We start from the raw sequence: 24,603 nt of genomic DNA on the forward strand, positions 1-24,603 counted from the left end.
CGTTATCACACAATTGCACCACCGAGCACCACTATGCACAGTTCCTACCACATGTGACTCCCCATGTGATCTGACAGCACCTGAAGCAGTCTACCTGTTCAATGCGTCCCAGCAAGGTCAAATTGCTTTAAAGATTGCTAAATGCTGATCCCAATCTCTGTGCTAACTTCATCATGGATCAGGAGCAAAGGGTTTACAGACCAGTGCTGGTTTGTGGACCATACCCTGAGCATGAGACAGAAGAGGGAACAAACCAACCAAGACGCCCCAGAAGTCAGTGTAGGGTGGTGCTTAAGAGCCCTGGGATTGGGGCATCAATAACAAAACACGTTACAGCTTACACAGTGTCTACTGGGTGCCAGGGACTGCTCTCAACACTTCACAAATAGTAGCTCCTTTAATTCTTACAAGACAAGGTCCTATTATTCTTCTTATTTCACAGATGAGGAAACCAAGGCACAAAGAGGGAAAGCAACTAGCCCATGGTCATAGTGAGCAGAGATCCAAGATTTGAACCCAATTCCTGACTCAGACACAGGTGCCTGGCAATTTGACTAAGCTGATTCCTGAGTGAGCTGACCTCTCCCATCTGTCCCCTCACTGTAAGGTGCAGTAAGGACTCCCAAAGTGTGGCTGAGGTCAAATGAAGAAATACAAAAACAGACGAAGTATCCTATGCAACAGAAACACCTATCACCTGCATGGCACACAACCATCTACCTGTATGGGACCATTTCCCCACATCATCCACCTGCTTCTGCACCAGCTCAGAAGCAGGTGACATCGCAGTTTCCACCAGAGAGACAGGGATGAGGCTGGCGAGGCTATGTGAGGTAGCCATGGGCACACAGTGAGAGGGCAATGGTCACTTGCTCCCCCTCAGCCACTTCACTCTTCAACCACTCCCTTCTCCTCCCCAAAGAGAAGGCCAGCAGATGGGAATGGGTCTTAAGTCTCCTGGAGAACTTGGAAAGTATGAAAGTGTTAGTCGCTCAGTCGTATCCGACTCTTTGGGACCCTGTGGACTGTGGCCCACCAGGCTCCTCTGTCCATGGGGATTCTCCAGGCTGGAATACTAGAGTAGGGTGCCATTCCCTCCTCCAAGGGATCTTCTCAACCCAGGGATCGAACCCGGGTCTCCTGCATTACAGGTGGATTCTTTACCATCTAAGCCACCAGGGAAGCCCTTGAAACCCATTTCTAAACATCCCAGCTGTAATTCTCAGACTTCAAACTTAGGAGGAAAAAGAAGGCCTTCTAATCCATCTAATAGATCACAGAAAGCCACCGATTTCTGGTATTCCAAGGAGGCTGACTAGTCAGTCTGGACTCCCTCACCCCACCACCTTCTGGCCACAGTGCCCTCCTCCACACTCCACAGACCACCCTCCTACCCATGCCAACTCCACCTATTCCTCTAGGATGCCCGGGTTCAGGCAGCCTCACACAGGTGCAGGTGCAGGAAGAATGACTGGATGTGACAGCCAGGCCTGCCCTATGCCTTCTGGTTATCCTGACCCTATTTTCCCAGGGCCTGTTGAGTACATGCTCTAAACAGGAGCTCGGAATTCCCATGAAGACCCACTCTTCACAGAATGAATTTTCTCCCAAGCCTGCTGCCCCTACTGTGCACGCTGCCTCATTAGGCCAGCCTTCCTCCTCGCCCCTCTCCAGCATCCACCCAGCCTGCCAGCCACCCACCCACACCAGCTCACCGTACACTGACCTTCAGGCGGCCTTCTCTATGCTGCATGCCCTGTCCAGCTGGATACCGGCTCCCTCAGGCTTGGGCTTTCCAATGAGACAATAAACTCCTGGTGGGCAGGAGCCATCTTCTCAGTCACCCTTTTGAGAATCTTATAGATTTTTGCAACCGAACACACTTGCATCTGCTTTACAAACCACAAAATGGAAGGTGAGGAGTAGGAAGTCGATAAGCTAAGCTGATTACTTTTCAGGATTTCTAAAAGCTCCAGTCTAGACAGTGCAACCAGAAATGAAAACCTTTGAGGAAGAATAGGACATAATTTCCATCTGAAAGGGCAGATCCAGGTCGGGGTGTCCAGTATGGGACTGTGGTTGTCATTCACGAGCGAGGCTTAACGTTCTCCTCTCTGCAAGCTCAATGTTTAGCACAGCCTGGGTGGAGCACGGACCAGGTACACACTGGATGGATGACGGGTGGACAGTGGGGTAGGCAGATGGACGGATAAAACCTGGCTCCACTTCTGTCTGGGCTCCACCCTAAAGGCTGAGTGATCTCATGCAAGAAAACACTGCCTGCCTCCACTGAGTCTGCATATGAGAAGCCTTAATGTACAGGAGGCCCAGGACAGAAACAGGAGCCTATGTGAAATTCCACAACTCCACGTGGAAAGCAAAGACAAATGGTCACTGTTTTGTTTCCTCTGAGTTCATAAAATGGGTGAGAATATATGGCAAGATTCATAAAGGTGGTCTGCCATTTTCTATCACAAATGAGTTAGGAGAGGGGCTTCCCTGGTGGTCTAGTGGTTAAGAATCTGCCTTGCAACGCAGGGGACACCGATTTAATCCCTGGTCCAGGAAGATCCCACATGCCACAGGACAGCTAAGCCTGTGTGCCAAAACGACTGAGCCCGCATGCCACAACAACTGAAGTCTGCAGGCTCTAGGACCCACGCGCCTTAAGAGGAGCCACCACAATGAGACGCCTAGGCCCCACAACTAGAGAGTAGCCCCCTGCTCGCCACAGCGAGAGAAAGCCCGCACGCAGCAACAGAGACCCAGCACAGCCAAAAATAAATAAACAAAATGTTTAAACAAAAATTAAAGGAAGAAATGAGTTAGGAGAATAGACAGTCATGTGTAAACTCGCACTCAGGCCATAAATTCTAAGCTGTTTCGGGCTCAGCTATATTTTTTCCAAGAGAAGGACCCAGAGCCAGCACATTTTAGTTTTGTTTATTTTCTTGCCGTTTCCTGGATCCAGTTTCCACCGAGGTTGGCCATGGGGGTGGGCCAGCTCAGTGTTCACAAGGCCTTTACCCTCTTATCTTTATTAAAGGCTGTTCTTCTGAGGCAAGAGGCTTGGTGGCGTCATTTTGCTGCTTGAACTCTGTCCTGTGACTAAGCAATAAGAAGCCACAGCAGTCAGTGCTGGAAGTTTTTGCTGTATCATATAAAGAATGAGACAAGGAGGTACCTCCTGCCAACATCAGACCCATTCTCTGACTCAGCACTAAATGTAGATGTCACGTCCTACGTTTGCATCCAAACAGTACCCTCCGTGTCACAGGTGCTCAGAACACGTCTGCTGGATGAAAGAACACTGTCATGAAGAAGAGAAAGGGTGCCCAAGGCTTGGGACACAGAAATCTGAATGGGGACCTCCACAGGATGGCCCAGAGTACAGAACAAATGCTGACTCTATAAAGAAACGGACAAGGACTCCAAAGCCTACCTAGTCTCCTCTCAGCAGCTGGAGGCCCCGAGAAGCTGAAGAACTTCTTTTGGCCTAGTCCACCCATTAGTGGAACATAAATATTAATACCAACTGCATTTTTGTTGTATCATGCATATATGCATACCAACTGCATGATCTGATAAAAGATTTTTCTCAATGGTCAGGAAGGAGAGCTGCAGCACAATTCCATGAACTGTGTGTGATGCCCTGTTACTTGCTGGAAAGGCTGCTGCCTGCAAAGCCAGGCCCAGATCAGGAAAAACTAGCCAAGGCCCTGAGACTCCCCGCCCAGCCTGTGGCTGGCAGAGAAGACTGAGAAGGAGCTCTGGCCCGGGGAGAAACCTGGATCCTGTGTCCGCCTCCGCCAGGGCATGCTATGAGAGCCTGGGGGAGTTCCTCTGTGTCTCTGGACTGCTATTTCTCATTTCTAAAATCAGCAGTCTGGGCAAAGTCATCTCTAAGATCCCTTCCAGCCGTGATACTCAACAATCTTAAGCTGCTTAAGAAACATAAACAGGAAATGAAAGTTCTGGCCAGATAAGACGAAAAAGAGGTTACCCTGAGCAAGAAGAATGGAGGTTATCGTGAGTACTAAAAAGGTCATTATATTTCTTTAAAAGTATGCTTTCTTACATCAAAATTTAAAAATACAATTAAGTTTCTTCCCATGTGGTTTGTTATCCTCTCACTCAGTCTTGGCTGGATAGATTTTCACCACATTTGAACAGCAGATTTACAAGGGTCAAAGTGATACACAAGAATATTTGTCTGGGGATCCCAGGCCATGCTAAGGAGTCAGTTACCATCCAGACAAGTAACCTGAAATTGACCCAGAAAAAAGCCCGAGAGTCACCTGGGAAAGAGACAGGCCACACCTAGAAAAACACTGTGGGCAGAGAAAACACCCTGGCTTGAGAGCCACCAGGGCCACAGCTCACAGTCACAAGTGATTATCTCTGCTGTCTTTCCACACAGGCAGCTGCAGAAACCCCACCTGCAGGCTGCAGGTCAGAAGAATCTTATTTATGCATCAGCAACTATCAGTTCTCTTAGGCAATGTAGGGGTGGGGCCAGTCAGTGATGGTATTTTTGAAAAAGTAATTTTTCAAAAAAAGGTAACCACTTTCCACCTGACCCCATCTGATGAGGTTTCACTCTGCTCCTTCCCCATCACTGCCCTGGGTAGCAGAGAATAGTTTTTTTTTAAGTTGCTGGTCATTTGTCATTTTTGAGAGCATGGTTCATCCCCAAAGAAAACCTACAAAGGTAAACAGAGGAAACAGGCAAAGACAAGAGTATCTGATGGAAAAACAGCCTCTGCTTCTAGTTGTCACTCACTAACCCAGCTCAGTTCAGGTAAAGGAAGGTGAGACTTTGGGTGGCTCTTCACCTCTCTCATCATAGACAGCATCTTACAATAAAAGCATCCAAGCACAGTGGTTTCCAAACTCAGTTCCAAGGAACCCTGAGAACCCAAAGAATCCTACGGAGGCACCTCAGGGAGTCCAAAAAGAAAAGGGGCAAGCGCCAAGCTTCCATAGCACCTGTCTAGCTTATATATCTGGCTTACTCACCTAAGAGTCCAGTTAGTGACAAAAATCCCACAGCTACAAAAATAAAATAATTGAACTCATAAACAACAGTTGCATTTCACATATGTTCTTTCCATTTAATTGTTGTAACAGTCCCGTGAGGAACCTGGGGCTACATGGGTTTGTGATCAGACTCCACAACCTGCTCCCTAACATAACCACCCCATGCTCATCCAGCAGCTACATGGACTCTCAGGGAAGGGATGTCACCACCCTCCACAGTCCACTCCACAGCTGGGTGGCACAGACCATGCAAACAAGTTCTTCCCTAAACAAAAAGCCCAGGGAAGGGTCCCAGGCAAACTTATTAACGTGTGGACCTTATTAAAATCCTGATTTAAACAAACCATCTATAAAACGGCATTCCTGCAATAAAGAAAGTGTGAAAGTCACTCAGTTGTGTCCGACTCTGCAACCCCAGGGACTGTAGCCCACCAGAGCCTCTGTCTATGGAATTCTCCAGGCCAATACTAGAGTAGATAGCTGTTCCCTTCTCCAGGGGATCTTCCCAACTCAGGGATCAAACCCAAGTCTCCCACATTACAGGCGGATTCTTTACCATCTGAGCCACCAGGGAAGCCCAATAAGATAAACTGAATATCAGCTGGATATGAGATGACATTAAACTATTAATATAGTCAGCTGTAAAAAAAAAAATTTTTTTTTAAAGATTTTATCTCTTAGAGACACTTCCTTAAGTATTTATGGAGAAAGTAATATGATGGCTGGGATTTGTCTGAAAATATTACAGGAAACAAAAGTTTGGGAGCTGGGAGTTTGTAATCTCTGCACATGTTTGAGTATTTTATAATATAAAGTTTCAAATGAAGACAGGAGGAAGAGAGAAAGGTTCTTCCTTACGTTGGACTCAATTCTACCTCCCAGTATCTTCTACCAGTTAGCTCTCTGGGGTCAGAAAGAATCAGGTCTCATCACCTGTCCATGTCCATTTGAAAACAGGCATCCAAGCCCCTCTAAGTCGCCTTTCCTTTAAAATAATTCTTCCCAAAAAAATTAAATAAATAAATAAAATAACTCTTCCCTTATGGAGCTGAACTCACAGCTCATGGCCATGCCCTCCTTAACTGCAGACCCCAGGACCACAGCACTGTGAAGGTGTTGTGGGCAGCCCCAGGAATGTGAATTTCCTGGTCCATGCACACTCTCCACCCTCCTTTGGGCATCTCTCTGTACCCTGTGACATTTCCTGATTCCAAGGACAGTTAGGGGATTGGCTCTCCACTCAAGGGCAGGTACCTCCTAGAGCAGAGGCAGCAGCAATAGCTTGCCCTCACTTCACATAAATCTAGATCCTCACCAAAGCCCTACGAGGAAAACACTAGCCCTTTGACAGATAAGGAAAAAGAAAACCCATAGAGGTTAAGCGATTTGTTAAAATCACATAGCCTAAGATGGAAGACCCAAGATTTAAACTTGTGGGGATTCCCCAAGTTTGGGCTCATGACACTCAGCTCTCTGTGGCCTTACTCCTGGGCTCCAAACCCATCCATGATGCTCAGGCCACCTGGGTCATTCAGCTGTATCACCCAGCTTTTCAGAAGTAACATCATTCTCCAGGCCATCTTCCAGCTCTCCAGCCCAACAAACGCCCAGGCTCTGGAAGGATTCACACAATAGGTAACCAATCCTGGACCTACAGTCACCAAACCACCAGGACAGGTCTCTACAAATCCCTCCAAGGTGCCCCCCAGAAACCCCAACTATGGACCAAAGTTCAGTCATAGAGAAGACGTCAAGAGGTTTAACCATCTCAAACAATAATCATCATGAACGAGACCATCCTTGTTGAGCTGCATTAGGGAAAATGAAGGCCCAGAGAAGTCATACTTCTTACTTAGGCAAGATCACACACTCTTCCCTAAAAATCTACTGGTCCCAGAATCTACTACACATCAGAATCAGCAACGTAGCAAAAAAAAAAAAAAAAAGAAAGAAAAGAAAAAGAAAAAATCCAATAGCCCCAGAATCATATGCCCATTTCATCTGGTATCAGAATTTAAGGTTCTTGGTTACTTGAATGAAAGAGTTGTGAGAAAATTTGAAAAAATGATGGTATACATTGATGTTCCGACCCCCTGCACTAATGCTAAAGTTTCCCAAGAGTGCACTTCTCAGAACACTTATGTTGCAAGATGCTCAATGAAAAGGGCTTTGTGGTCAAATCAGTTTGGGAAACACTGCCCAGTGAACTCAGTCCAGTGAAGTCCCAAGACTGGCTTACTGGTGGCTTGAGAGGCTCCCAGTAAAGGAGCCTGCATGACCGTCTCAAAACAACACTGCTCAAATGTACTTAACCACAGGACCCTTTTACAAATAACACCACTGACATCCCACCAAACTACTGTTTAGAAGACATTTTTGTGGGAAATGCTGATCTAGGTTTTTCTAGAAAAATCTTAATAGCCAGTTACCCTGGATTCAAGTCTATATAACCGAACTAACCCTGAATGGGATAAAGAGCAAGTGTCTACAAAGCAGAAATAACTAACATACTTCCAGGTCTCTGGGGATGGAGATATTAGTATTGCAATCATGAAGGAAATGTGCGAACATCTCCTGGCCAGATAGGAACGCTGCCGGGATTCTACGGTCAACAACGCCTGTCCTCAAAAGAGTCACAGATGACTACTAAAATATTTAAAGTCCAAAAGGAATGTCTCGAGACTTTCCAAAATGAGTCTAGAGGGAAAAATTACACAACTTTTAGAAAATAATAGAACATAAACTGGGACTCCAGGCAGGCCACTCATTCCTGAGGCAAGGTGCTGTAGACAGTAGGAATTCCTTTCATTAAAACTCAAAGCAAACAGTCTGGAAATTCTTTAAAAAATTAACACAGAATTATCATATCAACCATAATTCCACTCCTGGATATATAACCAAAAGAACTGAAAGTAGGGCCTCAAAGAGGTATTTGTGCACCAATGTTCACAGCAGTTTTATTCACAAGAGGTGAAAGGAACCCAAGAGTCCACTGGCAGATGAATAGATAAACAGAATGTGGTATATACATGAAATGGAATATTACTCAGTCTTTTAAAAGGAAGGAAATTCTGTCACATGTTTCAACATGGGTGAATCTTGAGGATATTACCCTAAGTGAAATAAGCCAGTCACAAAAGACAAATGCTGTATGATTCCACCTACACAAGCTAGCAAAAGGAATCAAATTCACAGAAACCAAGTAGAACGGTGATTCCCAGAGGTGGAGGAGGGAGAAAGGAGGAGTTATTGTTTAATGGATACAGAGTTTTAGTTTCGCAAGATGTCAAAGTTCCAGAAATCTCTTACTCAACAATGAGAATATACTTACCACTTCTGAACTGCACATTTAAAATGGTTAAGATGGTAAATCTTACATTATGTGTTCTTTAAAAATTTAAAAATAAAATGGAAATTCTGACATGGATGACCCATGAAGACACGATGCTAAGTGAAAACAAGTCAGTCACAAAATGATGAATACTCTATGATTCCATTTATATGAGATACCTAGAACAGTTAAATTCAGAGACAAAAAGTACAATAGAATGGTGGTTGCTAGAGGCTGGGGGGAGGGGAGAATGGAGAGTTATTGTATTGTGCTATCAATTGAGTTTCAGTTTTGTAAGATGAAAAAAGTTCTAGAGATGGATGGTGGGAATGGTTGCACAATGAGGATGTACTTAACAGCACTGAAATGGACACTTAACAGTGAACAAGATAGCTATTTTAATGTTACAGATATTTTGCCACAATTCAAAAAATAGCAAAAAATGTTTCAAATGGTAAATGTTATGCTATGTATATTTTACCACAGTATTAAAAAAAAAAAAAGTACAAAGCAAATGGATTATGACCCTTAGTGTGAAATGAAACATCAAGGTCAACAGCCACCCCACAATTAACCACCAAGGTTCAGAATTGGATGGCAAACATGGAACACTCAAAGTATCTGTTTAATTTAAAATATTTCTGTAGCACTTTCATGGAACTCTGTCTCAAACAGATCAATAAACACACACAATTCAGAGATAGGCAATCTGCCCCAGGGAAAAAGGGGGGAAAAAAACAACAACAACAGCATCTCCCCAACTCAATCCCATTTAAAATTCTTTTCTGAACATGTTCAGCCTCCCTACTGCACAGGACGACAGGCAGTTCAGCCCTCTTGCTCTATGCCCACTATCTGTGTGGGTCACATCTTCCCAAGACATAGGAAATAAAGAGCCCCCTCATGACGGTGGTTGGAATGCTGCTGCTGCTGCTGCTGCTGCTGCTAATTCACTTCAGCCGTGCCCGACTCTGTGTGACCCCATAGACGGCAGCCCACCAGGCTCCCCTGTCCCTGGGATCCTCCAGGCAAGAACACTGGAGTGGGTTGCCATTTCCCTCTCCAGTGCATGAAAGCGAGAAGTGAAAGTGAAGTCGCTCAGTTGTGTCCGACTTAGCGACCCCATGGACTGCAGCCTACCAGGCTCCTCCGTTCATGGGATTTTCCAGGCAAGAGTACTGGAGTGGGGTGCCACTGCCTTCTCCGGTGGTTGGAATGAGGTGGATCAAAAAATCAAAGACAAAATACTTCTCCTACACTGCTTAGCTTTTCAGGAAATAGAAAACCAGAGTACAAAAATCACTCAACACTAACACTAAATCAAAAAATAGTGAGCATGGTACAGAGCTAGAAGAAGTCTCAGAAATCTAATCCAACCCCATCACCAAGTTTCCTTGGACCTAATGCCACCTTGCAAGTACTGAGAACCCTACAGCAGGGGTCCCCAGCCTCTGGGCGGTGGACCGGTGACCTCCTGTCAGATCAGCGGTGGCATTAGATTAGAAATTAAGTGCACAACAAATGTAATCCGCTTGAATCATCCTGGAACCATCCCCACCCCACCCCGTGGAAAAGTTGTCTTCCACGAAATTGGTCCCTGGTGCCAGAAAGGTTGGGGACTGCTGCCCTAGAGGACTGAGGCAGTCCTGAACTTCTTCCAGCTTTACCTCATCCATCTTTTCACTGGAAAAAAAACAAGCCCTGGATAGTTAAGAGGCTCATCAAAGGTCAAGACGTTGCACAGTTAGGAGCAGATTCCCATCCAAAACTCTTTCGAGGACACCAAGCTGACATTCAAATTCTAAGCTCAGACAGGGAAGGGCTCTCCAATCCTGCAACAGGTAATAGGGTTGCTCCACAAGACTCCTGGCGGCCAGTCGCACAGTGCTGGTACCTGAGGGGTGACCCTGGGGACTTCCGACACCAAAGTCACAGCATCTGCTTCTATCAGACATACTGTGGGAGGGGATTTCCCTGTGTGCATCTGGAACTCACCCTGGCCTTCCTGCACTCTCACAGCCTTCTGTCACCATGAAGTCACCACCTAGGAATCTGCACCTATTTCTGAAGAGGATCTGGACTTCACAGGGACAGGCCACTCATTCGCCACACCAGCTGAATAGTTATCCATGCAACAGAAATTTACTGAATGCCCATCCTGGGCCAGGTTCTCTTCTAAGCATTGGGAATACAACAGCAAATTTGGCTCACGGAGGTTACATTCTACTCTTGATGACCCACTGCCACAGTAAAAGCAACCCTGGCATCCGTTCAGCATAGTTTATAAGGAGCTCTCACATAACCCTCAGATACATCAGGAGAATCCCAAACTTCTGGTTCTAAGGCTGGTTTCAGGCTTCATCGCCCACCACACTAATAGATGCTGCTTTTTTCCTACAATAGATTGTCAAATAGCACAGTGAAGTAGTTATTGTTTTAAATATTCTGCAGAGAGGGAGGAGATCAAACTAGTCAATACTAAAGAAAATCAATCCTGAATATTCATTGGAAGGACTGATGCCAAAGCTGAAACTCCAATACTTGGCCACCTGATGCGAAGAACTGACTCTTGGAAAAGACCCTGATGTTGGAAAAATTGAAGGCAGGAGGAGAAGGGGATGACAAAGGACAAGATGGTTGCATGGCATCACCGACTCAGTGGACATGAGTTTGAGCAAATTCCAGGAGATGGCAAAGGACAGTGAAGCCTGGCGTGCTGCAGCCTATGGGGTCACAGAATCAGACACAACTGAGCAACAAAAGAGAGGGAGATGAGTTCAGTAAGGCTAACTGTCTTGCTTAAAGTCTTAAAGTCCAGTTGAGACTTGCTTAAAGTCCAGTTGAGCTATTTCAAATCTTAAAAGATGATGCCATGAAAGTGCTGCACTCAATATGCCAGCAAATTTGGAAAACTCAGCAGTGGCCACAGGACTGGAAAAGGTCAGTTTTCACCCCAATCCCAAAGAAAGGCAATGCCAAAGAATGTTCAAACTACCACACACACACACAACTACCACACAATTGCACTTATCTCACATGCTAGCAAAGTAATGCTCAAAATTCTCCAAGTGAGGCTTTAACAGCACGTGAACCGAGAACTTTCAGATGTTCAAGCTGGATTTAGAAAAGGCAGAGGGACCAGAGATCAAATTGCCAACATCCGTTGGATCATCAAAAAAAGCAAGAGAATTCCAGAAAAACATCTACTTCGCTTTATTGACTATGCCAAAGCCTTTGACTGTGTGGATAACAACAAACTGTGGAAAATTCTTCAAGATGGGAATACCAGACCATCTCACCTGCCTCCTGAGAAATCTGTATGCAGCCCAAGAAGCAACAGTTAGAACTGTATGGAACAACAGACTGGTTTCAAATTGGAAAAGGAGTACATCAAGGTTGTATACTGTCACCCTGCTTATTTAACTTATATGCAGAGTACATCATGTGAAATGCCGGGCTGGATGAAACATATGCTGGAATCAACATTGCTGGAAGAAATATCAATAACCTCAGATAGGCAGATGACACCACCCTATGGCAGAAAGTGAAGAGGAACTGAAAAGTCTCTTGATGAAAGTGAAAGAGGAGAATGAAAAAGTTTCAAGTCTAAAACCTAGTAAAATCTGACAACCTCTCCCACCACCCCACACCAAATTGCATCATCATATGAAGGTGAGATCACATATAGTAGACATTCACCTGATGCTTTACCTGCACAATATCCTTTCTACTCTTCTTTTTTGAGAACTGCTTCTTCCCACTCTAAAGAACCACATGGTACTGGTACAAGCTGTCAATCACAGCATCCCATCACGATACCCTATTGGTTGGGCCAATCCTCTAGCCCTAGCCACAGTGACTGGGTCTCACATGGACATGTGACCATATTTAAGCCAATCAGAATTCTTCCATGGGATTTTTCTGCCTGGTTTAGTGGACTCAGCTCCCTTTATTCTCTGGTCAGAGGCTGTGAAGACGAAGCCAAGAGGGGCCTGACATCATGTTTTAGGATGACATTAATAGAAAAAGCCCATGGCATTCAGGATCAATCACCCAAAGGCCATCTACCCCAATCCATCCCAAGGTTTTGGAATATAATACAATTGATTCCTCTTTCCTGTCTAATACAGTTTGAGCTAAGTTTCTGTTGCCTGAGATCACAGGGGCCTGATCTAATACATAGAGGAATAAATAATAACTGCCTTTCTGTTAGAAATCTCATTTCAATTATTACTTTCAAATTCTTCTACCACTTCCTCTTAACACAATGAAAATAACCAAAGAGGGCTTCCCCGGTGGCTCAACGGTGAGGAATCTGCCTGCCAATAAAAGGTCCAGATAACCTCTAATGAATAATAGATAATCCACAACCTGACAGTCAGCAGCCAACTGCACTTCTCCTACTAGAAATGCCTGGCAGGGTTATTCCTTTTTAGAAAACTCCTTCAGCTTCAATTTCTAACAAGCATACACAGCCTAAACTCCAAGTGGTATATAAACCCCACGCTCCACCTAGATTATCTCTGCATCCCCACCCATCTAGAGCCAATGCCAAAGCCCTGCTCACTCAGGCTGGTCTAATTTCTACAACCTGAAAACACACTGCTCCTCTCATGGTCTCTGGTCTTGTTTCTCCCACCCAAAACTTCCTCCTTTCCCTCTGCACGCTCAGAGAACCCCTTCAACACCAGCCTCAAGCCTCAACCCCTCCTTAAAGTATTCTTCGGCTTCTTCAGCAAACACTACTGTCTCCATCCTCTTAATTCTAGTGAAGCCAAGTCACCAGGAAACTAAAGAGGAGGCAGAGGGCATGAGAGGAGACATTCAGCTCAGGACACACAGGAGGGAGGGCCAGCCTGCAGTCACCATGTTCTGCCACTTTTGCACCGCTTAAGAGGCCTGCTGGCCGGGGAGCCCCCCACATGTCGATGGTCACTAGAGCCACCAAGGGTGGATGAGAGCATGTGGGGAAAGCATGTGGTAGACAGAGTCATGACGATGATGATGATGTGCGTGCTCGGTCATGTCCGAATCTTTGTGACCCCACAGACTGGAGCCCACCAGGCTCCTCTGTCCATGGAATCTTCCAGGAAAGAATACTGAAGCAGGTTGCCATTTCCTACTCCAGGGGATCTTTCTGACCCGGGGATCAAACCTGCATCTCTTGCACTGGCAGATAGATTCGTTACCATGGAGCCCCCGTGGTATTTCTATCACTCAGTTGATCTGTCTCATAATGTCACTCTTCTCAGTGTCCCATTCCCCCACCTAGGCAGCGAGCTGCAGGCTGGAATTACATCCTATGCACCCCGACCCTGTCTGCACCAAGCGCAGGATGAGACACTTCGATCCTCCCCAGTCACATTTTGCCTCCCAGTAGTTGAGGCAGGCCATGCAACCCCATCTCACAGATGAGGACCCTGAGGCCTAGGGCCAGGCAGTTGAGGAGCTTCCAGAGAGAAAACCCAGATGTCGGCAAATGAATCAAAGAGAAAAAACAAAGGACCTCATGGGTTCCAAGTGAACAAACACGATCCTGACACAATTGTGTGAAAAACTACAGACCTGAGCCAATCAGAACAGTACAGTTCTCTCCTCTCTCTACCACCAGCAGGGACAAAGGTACCTACTCCTTTCTTAAACATTCATGTATTGGGACAAGGGAAAGCTACAAAATTCCACAGAGCTCCCAATGCAGGAAATGGCTTGAAGCTGTAATGGGAGGGCCTACCCAGGTAACAGGAAAAACCACCAAGGACAAGGAATCTGGAGCGCTGCGCTGAGCCTGACTCCAGCTCCCTTCTACCCTGCGACTTCCAGTCTGTCCTCAGATCACAGATAGGCCCGGAACGCTGCATAGGCAGAAAAGGCACCACTCATGCCACTGTGTGCCACAGAATTCAGTGAGATATTAAAGTATGCTGCAAGACAGAAAAGGCTCAAAAGCAATGTACTGTCAATTCTGTTACAGAAGTCCCCCCTACCCCCAGAATAAAACCACACTGTGGTTTCTTAGTCACCTTTAAACTCCAGGCCTAAGCATGGTAGATTATACATGTCCAGGCTCTCTCTAATTGAGCATGAGCAGAATAGATGAGTTTGATTTGCTTACCTGCCCAGCGCCACCTAGGCCAGTTTCCACCAGTTCCAGACCCCACGTGGAGAGCTGTCAGACATCATTTGCCTGCAGCACAACAAAGTCCCACAGCACACAGGTGCCAGCCAGGGGATGGGCACTCCAGACCAGGGGTCCACATGGGATGTGGAATCCACCAAGGGGGCCCTTAACTAGGTGATGGCAGCACCTTGGATGGAGAAACAGTGACAAGAGGGGCCTCCTCTTGAGGCTCTGGATCCTTGGGAAGCCAACAGGTTCCTCCCTGTAGCTCCCATAAGAACCCTGCACTAAGGCTGCCTGCCAGGCAGAGCTTGCACCTGTGTGCAAAGTGGAACCTGCTGGGAGAGCAAAGACCAGGACACAGGGCTGAGCCTGCCTGGCTTTGGCTCCTCGGGGATGAAACCAGTGCTTCTAGCACTTGAGCAGTGCTTTTAGGCACTGAGCTTTGTTCCACAAGACGGGCTCCCTGGCTACAAGAAAATATGCTGAAAAATCACTGCACAGTAATTCATCCTTTACAAAGATCCCGAGGTTCTGCGGTTTATGTCACACCATGTCATCCCTCATCCCCAAAAGCTCTACATGGCAACTTACCAGGTCAAATGCCATCCTATTTTTTTTCTAAAGTATTAACTAAAATTGGGCTTCCCTCGTGGCTCAGTCGGTAAAGAGACCGCCTGCAATACAGGAGTCCCAGGTTCAATCCCTGAGTCGGGAAGATCACCTGGAGAAGGAAATGGCAACCCACTCCAATATTCTTGCCTGGGAATTCCCACGGACAGGGGAGCCTGGTGGGTTATAGTCCATGAGGTCGCAAGAGTCGGACACGACTTAGCGCACAACCAAACGAAAATGAACTTAACTTTCCTTTGAAAAGCTACACAGCTCTACACTGTGTTAAAACTAGGGTCTGAAAAGCTGCCCTGGAGAATAAAATCCAAACCTTATTTCATCCTTTCCTTAGAAGTCAGACCAGCTTCCAGAACTTCAGCTCAGAGAGGCCCCACCTTATACACCACGCATGGAAAAGAGAGGGACCTAATTAATGACAATTCATCTATTCCAGAGATTAAAGCTGGCGCTGATTCAAACACATCCCACCCAGAACTTGAGTCTGCATTCTAACTTCCGCCAGCTTCCTTGATCAATTTCCTCCTTCAAACACAGACAGCTAGACAGACAGCAAGGCAATTAAAAAGATACTAGGTATAAAATAGGTATATAACCAGAGAACCTACTGTGTAACACAGGGAATTCTACACAATGCTTTGTGGTGACCTAAATGGGAAGGAAATCTACAAAAGAGGGGATATAGGATATACCTTTAGCTGACTCACTCAGTAAAGTGACAAACTAACAGCAAAAACTACTACAACATTGCACAGCAACTGTACTCCAATAAAAAAATTAATTAAAAAAAAGAAAAGAAGAAAAAGTTATCCCAAAGAGATTTCCCTCTGACCTTATTATCCTCATAGCCACATCCAACAGCTCTTCTCAACATGTTCCAAACCATCATCCCAGGGGAGGACTAGGCTGACCAGCATAAATGATCATAATTGGGGGACAATGCAGATTTGAGAGACGAAAATGCTAGAGTCAGAAACCCACAGTGGAGACAGAAGGGCCACCAATGAAACGATCTGCTGTGTAGCCAGCAGTTCAGTCTCTCTCTGTCAGCTGCCTTCACTACAAAAAGTTAGTTGAGATGGCCAATATCCAATGGAGCTGTTACCAGGAACAGCTTATAAAATCATCTCCTTAATAAGTCAAGCTTTTAACAGCCAAATAAACGGGTCTCATCAGCCTGTGTCCCACAGGTTGTTACAGGCAGTTTGTCAGCCCTCTCCATTCACTTTTAAAACAAAGACAAGACATAGCAAAGGTGGCACTTGCTGCTTCCTGGCTCCAAAGGGGTTAAATAAAACAATGGGTCATAATTGGAAACTCCTGGTGCCCAATACTTTGAGCGACTTAACCACTCCAAGCTGGAGTTTTCTCTCTGGCAAAGTAGGAATCATAGCTCACAGAGTGGTAACAATTAAACATGACAAAGCAGAGTGCCTGTCACAACAGTAGGTGCCCGACAATTGCTGGCTCTTCCTTCCTCAGAGCTATGCTTTCTTCCTCAGCTTCCCTGTCTAAAAGTCTGGCTTTTCACAGTCTCCAAACAGCCCACACCAAGCCTACCAGTTGTCACCAACACCCAGTAATACCCACCCCCCCAACACACACACTGGAATACTCACAGATTCATCATCCACCAGCCAAGGGTACCAGCCACCAGCCTTCCCTCCTCAAACAGCTGGCGCACCCTCAGGGAAGGAACTGAGCCCCAGCAGCTACTACTAAGATTTTCCCATGGTGCAGTGCAACTTCCCCCAACTTTTCCCGGCCCACAGTTTCCAAAGAAACCTAGCAGGCATTGTGCATAATCAACCACAAGTCTCGGCGAGCAAAACAGACTGAGCTCAGAGCAGAGGGAGCTAAGAAAATCAGAAAGTGAAAAGGCACGAGCGGTCCTGAAACCGGGTGTCAGGGACCAAAATTCAGGAGTACCAGCCCTGGCCCGGGTTCTATTCTTCTAGATCTTAACACTGATTGAAGACTAGCAGAGGTTCTCAAAGGACTGGTGGATGAAGAGTCTTAGAAAAGGGACTGACCGGACATACGCCCCGCAGGCTGGACTCGGGGGGTCTCTAGTGGACCCCGCCGCGTGCCGCGGCACCTGGAGAATGAAGGCCTACAGTGCCGGGCATTGTTCACAGCAAGGGCGGGATTGGAAGAGGAGGTGGGAAGTGGTGGTGGGGTGGGGGGTGGGGGGGTCCACGCATCAGCCCCTCCCCCGGCGGGCTGAAGGAAAGCAAATTTTCCCCGCGGCCAGCGCCAGGTAGATGAATGGCCCTCGCAACCTCCCCTCTCGGAGAACCGGAGAGAGGAGTAGCGGAAGGCGGATGCGAGGGGCCGGGCAGAGGGGTCTGACACTCACCGGCGCCCTCGGCGGGCTGCGGCGGCCCAACGACGCCGTTCAGGTAGAGGATGGGCAGCAGGTGAGGCTGCGTCTTCTCCAGCGCCGCCCGCAGGTCGTGGAAGTGGTCCCGCTCCTTGGCCAGCAGCAGCTTGAGCAGCAGCTCCGCCTTGGCGCCTCCCGCCTCCTCGTCCAGCTGCCGCCGCTCGCCGGGGCTCAGCGCTCCCGCGGCCTCGAGCAGCCCAAGCACGGCCTCCACCTCCGTCATGGCCTGGGCCAGGCTCTGCTGACACTGGGCGAGCAGCTCCCGGCGCTGGGGCTCCATGGTGGCGGCCGCCCCGCCCCGCCGGGCCGGAGGGCTCCCGGGCTCCCCGAGGCCGGCGGGCGGGCGCGCGCGCGCGCGCAGGCGGGCAGACGGGCAGGCGGCGGCGGGACCCGGGCGCCTCGGGGCGGCGAGCGCTGGCGGTCGCCCTAGCGCGCCGGGAGCCGCGAGGCCGTGGGGGCCATGGGCCGGGGCCTGGGCGGGCTGGGGGCCCGGGCGGCGAGCGGCGCTCAGCAGCGGCCGCCTCCCGGGCTCAGGAGCGCAGCCATGTTGGCTGCGGCGGCGGCGGCGGGACTGGAAGAGGAGGAGGAGGAGGAGACGGAGGAGGAGAAGGAGGAGGCGGAGGTGGGGACGGCGGCCGGGGCGCGCCCCGAGGCCCGGCTCCAGCCGGGCATGCTCCCCCTCCCCTCCCCCTCGGTGCGCGCCGCTCTCTCGCCGGCCCCGCGAGAAAAAACTCGCCCCGAAACGTCGTCGCCCCGGCGCCGCCCCCCGAACACAATCACAACTCCGAGAGCAAAAATGGCCCGGTCGTGTGCGCCAGGCCCCCTCGACGGCTCAAGGGCCCGCCTCGGCGCGGCCCGTTCCGTGCGCCCCGGCCCGGCTCACCGGGGCCCCGCGGCCGCCGCCCGCTCCGCCATGCCCGCCCCCAGCCGCCGCCGGTCTGTCCCTCCGCCCTCCTCTTCTTTCCCCTCCCTTACCCCGGCCGGCCTTTCAGGAGCCCGGGCGGCCAGCCCCGAGGGGATGGGCGAAGGGGAGGGGTCCCCACCTCCCCGCCCCGAGCCCGCCTGGGAGGCGGGGACACCGCGCGCGCTGGCCCTCCCGGTCTCCGAGGCCCAGGCTCCACCCGCGGTGGAGTACGCGGAGTTAGGGGCCGGTGGGAAGCAGCCCGCCCCCTCAGCTAGGCACATGGCCAGCCCCCAAGCTGTTGGAGACCCCCTCCAAACAAAACCCTGCCCCCCGGTCTAGCGTTTTCTAATCTGAAATACTCCACAATCAAGCCTGGAGACAACAGAGGGGATGTCCCCTAAATTTGGCCATCTCCAAATTTAGACCGCCCGCAAATCTGTGAGATATGCCCACTCACTGCAAGGAGCTCTTATATAGAAAATGGTGGTGGTTTAGTCGCTAAATCGTGTCCGACTCTTGCGACCCCGTGGACTGTAGCCGGCCAGGCTCCTCTGTCCCTGGGATTCTCCAGGCAAGAATACAGTCCCAGGGACAGAGGAGCCTGGCCGGCTACAGTGCATTAGCAGGCAGATTCTTTACCGACTGAACTAGGAGGGAAGCCCCATATAGAAAATATCCCAGTATTATCCCCTGAGACCGGGTTAATCAGGATCTATGCCTCACCTGCATTTTAGATGGGTTGGTCCCCAGTGTCTAAAGAAGTGGGATGTTGGAGCCAGAGAAGGAGGGATGTGTTGCTGGAAGAACAAGAGAGTGGTGGGGTGTGCTGTGGAGCCACCGCATCTTTTTGGCAAGAGAAGTGCTCTCCTTCGTAGATGTCACCCCGGATTCCAGCTAGTCTCAGGAGAAGATAAATCCATGGGCTGCAGAAGCCTTGCTCCCCTGATGGCCTCAATGAGGATCTACACTTGGGCTCCAAGTCCAAGAAGGTCTCCTGCCCTTGCGGACACATACCATTTACCTCCTGACCACAGGCGGAGGTCCTTAAAAGCTGGACTCCCAACTGAGCATTTCCAATAATCCCACCTCGCTAGTGTAGAGTGGAAATCCCAGGGCTGGTGGAAACGTCTCTGTTTCATTGAGTGAAGCTCATTTACAAACCCTGGGGATCACAGGTGCCTTTTCTGCTGTCACCCCCACCACCAGCATCACCACTTCCATGCTTCCCCTCAGTAGCAGCTTTCTTCCATGCTGCTTCTTTAGGGGGATGAGTCACTTTTATTTAGTGGGCACAAACTCTATGTATAGTGATTAGAACAAAAGTACCAGAGTTTGCACTTCAGTTTTGGATTTCCTTTTAAGTAGCTACACGGTGTGGAAGCAAATCAATTGCCCTGGCTGTTCTCAGTTTTCTCCTAAGAAAAACAGGATGGGGGGGGGGGGGGGGGGGGGGGGGGTATAGCCCCATTAGGGGCTATGAACAAGCTCGAGAGTGTCAGTGAAGCTTTTGAAATTATCTAAGCCTCTTTTTGTAGGCACATATTGTCTACAATGGGCTTCCCTGGTGGCTCAGGGGTAAAGAATCCACCTGCCAATGCAGGAGACACAGGTCCAACCCCTGGGTCGGGGAGATCCCCTAGAGAAAGAAATGACTAACCCACTCTCCAGTATTCTTGCCTGAAGAATTCCATGGACAGAGGAGCCTAGCAGGCTACAATCCATGGGGTCGCAAAAGAGTCAGACATGACTGAGTGACCAAACAACAACAACAAATTGTCTACAATATTTTTCTGGGACAGAAGTCCATAACTTTCATCGAATTCATTAAGGGCTCCATGACCCAAAGTGGACCCAAAATGGTTGAACTCAACTCTTTTCAGAGGACTCCCTTCTTAGGTAGTCTGGGTTTCTATAACTGAGTAAGGTTCTGGGGGATGGGAAGGCTGTTCTATTGCCCAGTGCCAGGGGTCTAGACAGGCTTCCTCCCTGTCTTTCCCACTCCTGCCCCTGAAAGGTGGCTCCCCCTTCTGGTCACCTGTTCCCCTACATCCTAAATCATCTGCAAAGGCATCCACTCTCTAGGACACACTGGGAGCTCTGTTCCTAGCTGGATTAACTAGAAATCTAGGGGTGGGAAGGAGGTGGAACAGAAGAGAAGTTTGGGAGACTAATTGGGTCTGTGGTTAGGACAAACTGTGACTGAGTCCTAGGTCCGAACAGTGCCTAGTAGGAGAGGGCAGGAGGGAGCTACCGTCTCCCAGTAACCCCTAAAAAGAGGCGAGGAGCTTGGGTGCTGTGTCCCTGGAAGTTTTCCCGGGAAGCAGTGAGGAAGTCCATTTGCTATGAGTGCTTTCTCCCAGGGGCTACAGTGTGATAGATTATTTCTTTCAGCAGACCCTTTATTGGAAACTCTGGGGTTTTATGCAAAACATAAATTCTGGAGGAAATCATTTACTTTATAAACATCTTCAACCTTAGGAGTTCTTTAGCCAGTGACCTTGATATGACCTTGCATTTCTTTAGCTTTTTAACTCCTTTAGAGCATCTCCCGTCACACCATTCCCTTTGTGCCCTGCTCTAGGTTGAATTGTGTCATCCCCCCCTCTCAAAAAAAATATGTTTGAGCCCTGACTCACAGCACTTGTGAACATGACCTGATCTGGAAATAAGGTCTCTACAGATATAATCAAATTAAAACAAGGTCATGGGACTTTCCCTGCTGGTCCACTGGTTAAGAATCTGCCTTGCAATGCAGGGGTCATGGGTTTGATCCCTGGTCAGGGATCTAAGATCCCACATGCCGCAGAGCAACTAAGCCCATGCACACACTCCAGTCCGTGTGTCACAATGAAAGAGCCCACAACTAAGGCCCAGCACAGTCAAATAAATAAATATTTTTAAAATGACGTCATATTGGATTGTTGTTGTCGTTTAGTCACTCAGTCATGTCCAACTCTTTTGTGACCCCATAGACTGTAGCCCACCGGGCTCCTCTGTCCCTGGGATTTCCTAGGTAAGGAGTGGGTTGCTGGATTAGGGGGGCCCTAATTCAGAGTCTAATGTTCTTAGAGAAGAGGGAAATTTGGACACAGACACACACAAGAATACCATATGAAGACAGGCAGAGGTCGGAGTGCTATATCTACAAGGCAAGAAACGCCAAGGATTGCCAGCAATCTCCAGAAGCTGGGAAAAGAGACCTGAAATAGACTCTCCGGCAGAACTTCCCAGAAGGAACCAATTCTGCCAGCACCCCTACTTCTGACCTTCAGCCTCCAGAACTATGAGCTAACAAGTCTCTATCATTTTAAGCTCCCCAAGTTTGTGGTAACCCACTCAGTATTCTTGCCTGGAGAGTCCCACTGACAGAGGAGCCTGGCGGGCTGGAGTCCATGGAGTAGAACAGAGTCAACACGGCTGAGCGATTGAGCAACAACAGTTTGTGGTAACTTAGTACAGCAGTCCCGGGAAACTAATACAGTCTCGTTACAGTGGACAAAGATGGGTGTCCGTATTTTACACATCACCTGGTCACCTCACTCTTCTTCTGCCTAAGAATTTCTTTATAGATTTGCAGACCTTTCCTCCTTCTGATCTTAGAGGAAGAGGGCCTTTCCTCCTTGACAACAGCCCTCCAGACTCTGGAGAGAATCTTTGCACCCCCTCCCTGCACACAGACACACACTCAAATGGCCTCCCTTCCCTTTGTCAACAATCAGGCCTGAGTCTCCCCATTCTCAAAGGGGCCCTTCCATCTCTCGTGTCCTCAAGAAAGAACCAGTGCCTGACAACAGAACCTCCACACGCTCATGGACCCCATATCCCTCGGTTGGCGCTTTGCAATCTGACTTCTGAGAACAATTCCCCCCTAGAGAACTGCTCCCCCCACTTAGATCTCCTGACACCACCCCAAGGCCTTTCCTTCACTCTGGAGCAGGACAGACTTGAGTTCAGATCCCAGCGCTGACACTCACTCGCTAGATATCTCTGGGCTAGTTAACGTTTTTGAGCATCCATTTCTGCATCTCAACCTTGGGAGTGAACATCCCCCTTTGGTGGAGTTACTAGGAGTATTCAGTGATAGGACTTATACGAAGCCCTCAGTATGTGGCAGGCATATGAACCCCGTAACGTAGTGCTTGCAGGCAACTGCAGCAGTTGGAATGCCTGATTTATATACTTTTCTAATATTTACTTGGCTGCACCAGGGTTTAGCTGTAGCATGCACATTCTTAGTTGTGGTATGTGGGATCTGGTTCCCTGACCAGGGATCAAACCTGGGCCCTCTGCATTGGGAACACGGAGTCTTAGCCATTGCATCACCAGGGAAGTCCGTAGAATGCCTGACTTATAGAATGGCTTTGCACCTTATTAGCTGGGTTGTTGTTCTTTAGTCACTAAGTCATGTCTGACTTTTGTGACCCCTGTGGACGGTGGCCTGCCAGGCTTTTTTGTCAATGGAATTTCCAAGGTAAGAATACTGGAGTGGGCTGCCATTTCCTCCTCCAGGCGAATCTTCCCAACCCAGGGATCGAACCTGAGTCTCCTGCATTGCTGGTAGATTCTTTACCACTGAGCCACCTGGGAATCCTATTAGCTGGATGACACTGGATAAACCTCTTTGTGCTTCAGTCTCTTCATCTATTGATGAGGGATAGTGTCAAGAATTATATCAAAAGAGTTACTGCTCAATTAATAGCAGGTGCAGTGTTCTTTTGGCTTCCACCGTCTCATCTGTCTGAAAGGAAAGACTCCCTGTAGCATGTAGCAACAGGTTTTCAGCAGTTGTTTTTAGGCTTCTGAAAGAATGGTGTGGGTTCCAGCAGAAAGACGTCTATTTCACTTGTATTCAGAGGACAGGTGAGGACAGGGGCCCTTTCTCTGTTGTTCTCTGCTGTGCCCGCCTCCCACAACGCCTGGCATGTGGTGGTGGGTGCTCAACTGATACTGTTTAATTAATAAGTGAACAGAATGAATGAATGAATGAACAAAAGAGTTTTGCACTAAGGCCTGCTTAAAAAAATAATATTTGCTTAAAAAAAAAAAAAAAAGGAAAGATGAGGAAAGAGAGCATCTGAAAAAGGAGCAGCATCAGAAGCATCATAAGAGAGGTTGTATTCTTGCTTGGAAAATTCCACGGGCAGAGGAGGCTGGCAGGCTATAGTCTGTGGGGCCGCAAAGAGTCAGACATGACTGAGTGACTGAGCACCAAGAGACAGTCACATCTGCAGGCAGGGGGCAGGCTGGGAGCTCCAGGCAGAGCCATCACCCCTGGAGGGCTAAGCACCAGGACCCCATCCTCTCCTGCATTGCCCTACCCTGTCCTGCATGCATCCTTGGCTCACAAGACCCCGCTAAAGATGCTTCTGCTCAGAAATCCATTCCCCAGCTTAGTGTAGCCCTGAGGCTGGGCATGGCCCACTCCAGGTTTCTGCAAGCACAGTCTTACCGAGAATTTTAACCCTTTGATTTAGAGTTGGTTCTTCACATTTCAACTTAGATGTTACCAGCTTTAGGAAGGTAACATGCTTTACATGCCTTCCTGACTTCCTCTCGAAAGGGCTAGATGTTTCTGCTCCTAGCTACACTGCAACTTTTTACCTCCCCTTTATTAACATTTATCAACACTCATCCTCAAAATTGCTTCCCAGGTGACTCAGTGGTAAAGAATCTGCCTGCCAGTGCAGAAGACGCAGGTTCAATCCCTGGATCAGGCAGATCCCCTGGAGGAGGAAATGGAAACCCACTCCAGTATTCCTGCCTGGAGAACTGCATAGACAGAGGAGCCTGGCAGGCTACAGTCTATGGGATCACAAAGAGTCAGACATGACTAAGCGCCCAAGCATGTATGTGCATCCTCAAAACTGCCAGTTTACTTCTCTCTATCCCCTTGGTACACAGAATGCACCCGCACAAAGATGTCCATGCCCTAGTCCTCAGAGCCTCTAAATATGAAATATATTATGTTCCACAGCTGAAGGGACTGAGCAGATGTGACTAAAGTGACAGACTTTGAAATCGGGAGCACGGCCTAAATTATCCACGTGGGCCCAATCTAATCAAAGCAGAGGATTTTCTCAGGCTGGAGGCAATAGAAGGGGAAATTGGAGAGATTCCAAGCACAAGAAGGATGTGACATGCCATCGCCAGCTGAGCTGTAGGAGTCCATATGCAAAGGGGACACAGAGAGGGTCTAG

The 24,603-nt window shown here is 48.4% G+C and overlaps 1 protein-coding gene across 1 annotated transcript in view; it reads right to left on the reverse strand.

Moving 5' to 3' along the window:
* DLG5 (discs large MAGUK scaffold protein 5) overlaps positions 1–18,542 on the reverse strand; it is a 122,505-nt gene extending 103,963 nt beyond the window's left edge. Inside the window, exon 1 of the mRNA XM_070470915.1 lies at positions 17,479–18,542. Within this exon, the coding sequence (XP_070327016.1) occupies positions 17,479–17,782 (304 nt within the window). The 5' untranslated portion in view covers positions 17,783–18,542. The remainder of the gene's footprint in view (positions 1–17,478) is intronic.
* Between the last annotated feature and the right edge of the window lie 6,061 nt (positions 18,543–24,603).

This window comes from Odocoileus virginianus, chromosome 7 (assembly GCF_023699985.2).
Source record: "Odocoileus virginianus isolate 20LAN1187 ecotype Illinois chromosome 7, Ovbor_1.2, whole genome shotgun sequence".
Classification (NCBI taxonomy): domain Eukaryota; kingdom Metazoa; phylum Chordata; class Mammalia; order Artiodactyla; family Cervidae; genus Odocoileus; species Odocoileus virginianus.